The 8,466-nt window shown below is 32.2% G+C and overlaps 1 protein-coding gene across 1 annotated transcript; it reads left to right on the top strand.

Annotated features, from left to right (window-relative positions):
- The first annotated feature begins 4,827 nt into the window (after positions 1 to 4,827).
- On the top strand, positions 4,828 to 7,777 carry LOC112045446 (uncharacterized). Its single transcript, XM_024081617.2, has one exon. It carries the CDS (start codon positions 4,913 to 4,915, stop codon positions 5,783 to 5,785), a length of 873 nt encoding a protein of 290 aa, XP_023937385.2. The 5' UTR covers positions 4,828 to 4,912; the 3' UTR covers positions 5,786 to 7,777.
- The last annotated feature ends 689 nt before the right edge of the window (positions 7,778 to 8,466 follow it).

The following is an 8,466-nucleotide window of genomic DNA, read 5'->3' as shown; positions in this document are numbered from 1 at the left end:
CACTCTGCTTTTCACTACGATTGCGAGAAAATAAAATAGTTTAGTACATGTTCAATGATTTATTTTAATTGAAAATTAAATGTACAAAGTCTACAATTTTGGATATTAAGGACAATGCTTTTACCCGGTAACATAATTTCCGACTACTGTGAAGATGAATAATGAGTATGTGAGGTAAACGTGGGAGATAATAGTTTAAAAAACTCCTTTCGTAAGTGAATTCATTCGTTGTTGTTTTCTCCACTTATTAAATTTTTCGTAGGTATCGTAGGAAAGTATTTAAGTAAATGCGTTTCGACTTTGATGGTAACAGATTGAAGATTTCATCCATCTCCAAATTAAGATCACCATTCTCACTAGATGAAAACAACAATAACAATTATTGTTGAAAAATATGTAAGTTACGGTCACAAATTTACAATGAATTTCTGTAAAAAATCAAGTGTGTATTATTCACGCCAATTGTTTTTTAAATTCCCGCTTTTTAATTTTATTTTTTTCACATGAGAAAAAGGCAAAGGTATTACACCGTAAAGGATGTCCCATGTCTTCAAATCTCGCTATATTCGCAACTCAATAAAAATGAAATAAAAAATAAACGCATTCCACAGACAAGAACGGTGCATTTTATTCCAATTTAAAGTTTTTTATTTATTTTTCATAACAATCGGGGCCTATCCTATAATGATTCTATTTTCGAATAAAACCTCCTCCGTTTTATAGTAGGCTAGTACTTAGCTAGTACTCGTAACAGACAAGAATTAAAAAAACAAAATTACTTTAGCCTCTAGAGGCTAATATGCTTGTTTAGCCCCGCTGTGGAGTGGTAATATGACAGTGTTTTTGAGCAAGAGTAGTGAAAAATACTTTATTAAAGTTTATTTTTTACTAATAGTAATGTGGCAATACGTTAAAAACACGAATCACGCGTCTTCGCGTGATGAATATATATTTAAAAATGTATAACCTTATGTATTATTTTACCGAAGATTCAATATAAAAGTATTATTAGAACAAAAAAATGCAAATTAACGGCTTTTTAAGCAACTTAAAAAAAAGGAGGAGGTTCTCAATTCGACACTTGTTTTTTCTTAACCAATTTTAAAAATTCTTTTTTTGTTAAAAGATTATAGTTCCAGATTGGTTCCATTAAATTTTTATGACAATCGGTTCAGTAATTTTGTGTTGAAATGAAAATAACGAATTTTCCCGTACTGTGGCGCTTTCGTTCACTATGCTAAGACACACTAAAGACAGAAAAATAAAATCTTTGTAACAAAAAACTTTAACCGACTAAAAATAAAAAGGGAAAAATAACATCGTATGTGCTACCTTCAGAGGGACTAGTGGCAGTTTGATACTGTGACGGTCGCGTTAGCGTAAATGCGAATTTATGAGGAATTGAAACAGCGCCATCTATAGGTACTACTGCACTGTTTCAATTCCATATAAATTAGCATTTACGTTATCATTTTGAAGGCAAGTACCAACACAGTAATTCAGTAACTTAAGCCGATTAAATCATATCAATCAAGTTTTAGGATTTCAAAGAAACGGCTTTGATTATTATGTCACTCACTTGCCACCGCCTTCAAAGTAATCTGAAGGTAGCACATACTATGTTATTTTTCGCTTTTAAGTTTTTTTTTGTTATTTTGAAGTCGTTTTGTTAAAAAGATTTTATTAATGTTGGCCATTTAGGTAATTCCAAGATTTTGGTTTGGCAATGAGGCAGAACTTGAACCTAGTACCTCGTGATCCGCACGGGCTGAGCACTGGACCAACGAGACAATAACTATTATGTTATTCATACTATTGTACAGTGTTAAATGTTCAATTTTTAACCAAATTTCATTTTACATTACAGGTCAACCATGCAGAAGTATTCAGCAACACAGTCTACATCTCTCTATCGATGTATTTGAAGACATGCGAACGATTTAGAATGGACCATAATTATAGTGTCCCACCTATTAACATTGATAATGGCTTTTTCACTGCAGAAATAATATTATTCATGAACAATTTGTTTGATAGCCTTAATGGTGGTGGTCATAAAAGTACCAGTTTACGTAATGCTTTATGTTTAGAATCAGATCACTTTCAGTTTTGGAATGAAGCAGTGAAAAAACTACAATCAATGAAATTTGATGCTACAGACTCAAGAAAAATGAGGCCAATTTCATTACGTAACTTTTGTCACGATATAAAAACCGTAAAGATTTTAAAAACATTTCAGGCGTTAACTTCTTGAGTCTTCAGCAATTAAACCAGGATCCCCTGGATTTTTTTTCACAAATCAGAGGTCATGGTGGCTCTTATACACACCCAGATTGTCACAATTTTATTTCGTCATTTAAGACATTGTTAATTAATGATATGACATCTGATAGTTCTATATATGCAAATTGTTCTCGCGATAAAGATAAAATGCTTGGTTCTCTCAGGAGTTTAATTAATAGACCAAAAATAGATATTCAATGTATTGATTACACATCTCAACATCAAAATTTAGATTTCATAGATACTTGTATTCCTTCCGAAAACGTTTTTCAAATTCAAGCTGTGTTTTTGCAGGTGCAATTTGCAGATATTTATTTTCAAAACTAGATAGTGCAGACTGCCAAAGTTGTAAAAATGCACTATTGTCTGATATAAATGAACCATTTCACTCTTTAATTGAATCCAGAGAATATAATGCAAGTACCAGAATTTTTTATCATCCGTCTCGTAATCTTTTGAGTCTTGTATGACAATGTATTTATTTAATTGAAGAAATATAGCCAAAAATTTGTAACGTTTACATTTACACAGATTTAATTAACGTATTTAAAAGTCGGCTCGATACTTCTTTCTTATCTTGTGACAAGCATAAATTGGATTTTTTTAGCGCTTTTTGGTTGTTTGTCATTAGAATGCAAGTCAGACAATGGTGTATTAATTTTAATAGGAAGATGCACAATGTAGATACTAGAAAGAAAGGAAAGGAAATGGAAGATATGCTTAAAAATAAAGTAAGTTAAGGTGCTAGCTATAGATCTACACACCACCAAAGTCAGTAATTTTTTCATACTGTATGTTTATATTCATATTTTCTTAACTTGGAATTTAAATTAAAGATTATTTTTCATGCTATTTATCAGTCTTTCAAATTTCCATTTTCAATTCTTTCAAACTATTACTTTTGTAAGAGTAAGTTATTAGGTAGGGTTAGGTAGGTATTCTATTATTATATTTATTTTTTTGATAGACTATTATTATAGATTTTTGTTTGTTAAGAGTTAACTCAAAAACTTACACTACTGATTTTAGAAATCCACTTTTTACTAGAAAGCTACATCTGTAACATATACAGGGTGCTTGGGAGTATTTCCCATAACTTCAAGGTGTCGACGAGTCCACATAAAGGAACCGAACTGCATAACTAATATTTTTTTTAACTAATAAATAAAATCTTTTTATGTCTTCAAACATTAAAATACGTAAAACTTGGCTACGTCATAATTATAAATATGTATTAATGTACGTCATTATATAAATTTATTATTATGTATTAATTTTCGTTAAAGAGTAACCCCAGAGTTATAGGAAATACAGCCAAGCACCCATTATAATCAAAACTACTATTCCGGTAAAACCATGGTCAAGTCTGCTAGTAATATACAAATAATTAAGTATAAGTCCTAACAAATCTGTGCCTCCTGTGATATCCTGTCCTTGTTGTACTTTTAATTAGAAATCTTGCCCTTTGTATTACATTCTAATGTATATTGTAAAAAAATTGCTAAATTTGTAAAAAAAATGTTTAATACTGAAACAATGTGGGATTTCACAGTATTGTACGTGCTTTGTGTTTTTATTGTTTTTAAAACTATAATTTTGCAAAACTCACAATCTTTGTTTTGTATGACAATAAATTACATAATTTTAATTAGGTTTTTAGGTAACCTTACTTACACTTACTTATTTTTATTATAATAGTCTCTGATCCGGCATTAGAAATATATACCCTCATATGTTTTTAGTGATGATAAATAATATTTACAGAGACACATTATAAAGAGGTTGCCTATTATACTATTATACTTAAGTTAAAATGATTTATAATTAATAATTTACAAGGTCAAGTAAAAAAAAAAATAGTAAAGAACTAAGAATATTATGTTGATTCTGTTACACTGTTCTATCTCAAATTTATTTGTTTATTGAATCCTCATAATGTTATAGAAAAACAATATGTAATTGATTTTCCACCAGCCTAAAATTTGTATGTACACAATATTTGTAATTTTGGGGATTGTGAATGATAATTACAATTGTAAATAATGCTTTTTTTTAAAGAGCAACCACTGAGTTTCTTGCCGGCTCTTCTGCCTTCCGAACCGGTGGTAGAGTCACTACACAATTAATAGACAATAAAAAAATAAATAGATTTAAATATATTAAAGGCTTTTCTTTTCCTTAAAATCTAATAAGTAAATATAAATTTAGGTGCACTAGTAGTGTAAGAGAAAACCGGAAATTTCTAAAATCGGTACATTAAAAAATCTTCAACAAGTGTGTGTGTTCAGCACTAATTTCTCTAATTACGATTTTTGCACATCCCTAATTTTACTACGATTTATATGCATGTGTTGAATTAGAAAGAGATAGGACTTTCCCCCCACATTTAATTTTTTCCCAAGTGTAAAAGAGAGGTCCGAGAAATTTATGAATGACATTTTTATACACACATACAAAATTTCTAACCAGCACAAAGCTTTGTTCTGAGTCAGAGGTCTGCTTCATTTGTGGTCTGTGGTAGTAACTAACTAATCTGTGGTGTTGGTGGGTGCTGTTTGTTTTGTGGTGTTTATTTTTACTCTAAACATTTCATTAACAGTATCATTCTTTGATATTTCATAATACAAAAATGAACGACTCTTACGGTTCGTTTAACTCCACGACAACGACTAGTTCTCAGGCGAGTCAATTAAAGATTGTGGAAAACGCTGACATGTTGAAAGTAAAAGAATATGTAAAAAGTTTGTTAAAAACTCGTATTTTCTTGGGACGTTACCTTGAAAGGTTACTCGCTGATCAGCGGATTGGTTACCGGGACATCGTTAAACTCAGCCCAGCGGAAACGGATTTGAAGAGGGATTTGCTAGACGCACAGTCTAAGCTAAGAAGTGTATTCTCTGGCACACACTGGATTGGCATTACGGACTCCGAAGCAGCGGGACATTCCTCGGGGATTTGTTTATGGACAGAAATAGAGAACCAACCATTTGGAGTGTTTTGGTTTCAAATCAAAAGTGTTAAATTCCGTGACTTTGAAGTCATTATCCAATTAAAATGTTTAAGGCACATCACTGATGCCTTCATGGAAGTCGAACCAATAGTCTTAGGTCGTGCTGAAAAGCCAACCATTGAGTCTACCCTCAATGACACTGCAAAGGTAGTAATTTCCAGTACAAAAAGTATCTTCACGCTGGACGGCTTAAAAGATGGTGTAACATTCATTTTTGTTTTTATCATAGCTGTGTTTACAGGTAGCAATGCCTTTGTCCAATTCCTCGGTAACTTTGTTTTAGCTCTAGTAAGAGAAATGTCCAATTTGGTTACAAAATCAACACCACTCCTTTTGGGATGTTTAGATTTCTTGAGCAAGATTGTTGGTGGGTTTTATATATTGATTGCAATGATTTTTAAGCCCAGTAACCCTAATCCTTTAAATAGGCGGACTATTGCTTATAATAACAGACCTCAAACTACATATTATAATGATAAAAATTTTGATTAAAATCAAAAAAGGTGTATTGTTATAAAACTCAGTAATATATGTATATAAATGTTGAAGGTTTATTATTGGTGTGGAATATAGAGAGATTAATAATAATTTGCACAATATAGTGTAATAGACATATTTATCTATCAGCCTTACTAACATGTAACTGATCAGCTTTCTACCACATGGGAAATTGGATGTAGAACTTAGTCACCATCATTGGCATGCACTTCTTGTGTGCACATCAGTGGCATGACTCATGAACTTGTATTGAAGGAAGAATTTACCAATCTGTACAATTTGTACACATAATGCCGACTCTAGTTAAAAACCTTGTGCACACCACAGCGCCCACACTGCTTCAATGCAGGATAGTGGACTTGGGTAGTGACATTTAACTCTAGAAAGATCAATATTATCAAAAGATAGTAATAATAACAGATATAAGAAGTTGCTCAGCCGACAACATGCAACCAAATGATGTAACTCTTGCAGAGAAATGGACAAATGTCAACCAATAGCAGCACAATCGGATGTCCTTTTCATTGTGTTGGGACAAAATAGATGCTGGTACTATACCACTATCATTAATTGACATTTTGTCTATTTCTCTCGACTACATATGTTGTTGGTTGCATGCTATCAATTGAAAAATTCTTTAATAAAATATTCTTTTTACTCTCCAACATGATTCTAACTTCATTATTTGTAAACTTAAATACAAATCACTAGACCTACAGTATACAGAATGTTACCAGAAATACTTCATTTTTTGTTATTACTGATTTATATAAGATTCTGCAACACATTACATAAGTAATTAATAATGTAAGTAGTTTTATTAAAGTCATGAACATCATGTATGAACATGATGTATCAAACCAAAGTATAATTAATGATAATAATAATTTCTTGCTTTCCAAGTGCATGAGATTAGAATAATGACAATATAGTGACAATACTTTTTGTATTGATAAACCTAATGTATATTTTATTAGATATATTTGTTTTTTGCTTCTATTAATAGGTATATTTTTATGATGCATGCAATTTTTATGACATCTCAGAAATCAAGTGCAGGTGTCACTGAGCAGGTCATACAGGTCGAGACGCGTAAAGCTTTGGTGTCTTGATCGTCAAAGCTGTGTTGTATGGTTCAAACGCAGCATTAACAGTTTCTGCGGGGAAGCATTCAGTTGATTTTCCAGCAGCTTACAGAATAGACGTGTCAACATGGACAATATTTTGGAAATTCTCCACCAATTTTCTTTGACGATTAAACTTTTATGGCTGTTTTTTTTGTTTATAAATAAAGAAGGATAATTATTCTAGACTAATTCTATGAAATTGTCTTCGCCCAAGTCCATTGTTCTACCCGTGACGCACTACGCAGCTAATGAAATAGAATAAGAAATGTTTATTTGAAATATTCAGTATAGAATTACAGTGACGTCCAATGAAATGAAGGAGAATGACGTCGCGCAGAGCGGGAACCCGCTCCTCACCGCGCTTGCCGTTCGCTGCTGACGCTGACTGCGACGGAACAAAGATCATTCTATGCGTTTTTCATGGGATTTTTCGTCCGACACCGCATGCCGCACAACGCAGCGTTGTGCGTTACGATCAAGAGACCAAAGCTTTAGGCAACTACGGGTGGGAGAGAGGGGCGATGCCGTCGCCGCGCCTCTACGTTACCGTTGATATTTAAATTCTTGTCCTGTTAACGCATTATGTTCCGAAACGTCATAAAGTTTGCATGCCATTGGGAATTTGTGTAGCTAAAGGTGTCTAAATTAAGCATGATGAATTTTTGTGGGATCTCAATCTTTTTTGACTATTATTATGTGTTGTATTGTTTCATGTCTGTACTAACATAACATTCCTTCTATTGAAATTTCTTTGTGCGAGTCATTAGCAAATTGTTTTGTACATTAATATTAGAAATACAAATAAAAATCAAGCTTTTATATAAAAGAAAAAAATAAATTATACAGATATTGAATAGAAGCAGGTGTTTCTTTGTGAATTTTTTTATTTGTGTATATTAGCACCTTATTATAGTAGTCTTACTGAACAAGTACCCAAGATGTCAAAGGCCTATGTAGAGGAAGTGGTTCAAAAAGCTTTGACACACACATTCTTACAGGTGAACCTTGTAAAATATATAATTGTTATCTTTAATGCTTGTTGATTTAAATTAGAAACTCACACAGCTGTTTATCACATGAAGTGTTTTATATCATACTAGCTGACGCCGCGCGGTTTCACTCGCGTGATTCCCGTTCACGTAGGAACATGGGGACAATACATAGCCTATAGCCTTCCTCGATAAATGGGCTATCTAACACTGAATGAATTTTTCTAATCAGACCAGTAGTTCCTGAGATTAGGAACTACTGCTACAAACAAACAAACAAACTATTCAGCTTTATAATATTAGTATAGATTAACTATTGTTACTTAATGACAGTTGGACCAGCAGATTTTTAGGCTACCTACTCACAATATATTTTTCAACATACTAAAAAACTCTTTTTATACAATAAACATAAGGGTGAAGGTCATTTTTAATTTGGAAATTAGACAAGTATTATTAATTAACAGGGAACTATTTTGGTGTTAGATTATTGAAATAAAAAAATTTGAATTAATGTGCATATTCCTCGTTTCCAGACCCTTGTCTGGAAACGAGGAAT

This window comes from Bicyclus anynana, chromosome 13 (assembly GCF_947172395.1).
Source record: "Bicyclus anynana chromosome 13, ilBicAnyn1.1, whole genome shotgun sequence".
In the NCBI taxonomy this organism is placed as follows: domain Eukaryota; kingdom Metazoa; phylum Arthropoda; class Insecta; order Lepidoptera; family Nymphalidae; genus Bicyclus; species Bicyclus anynana.
This window is presented reverse-complemented; position numbering and strand designations above follow the sequence as displayed.

Coding starts and splice junctions, on each gene's coding strand:
- LOC112045446 (XM_024081617.2), top strand. CDS start 4,913: ATGAACGACTCTTACGGTTCGTTTAACTCCACGACAACGACTAGTTCT.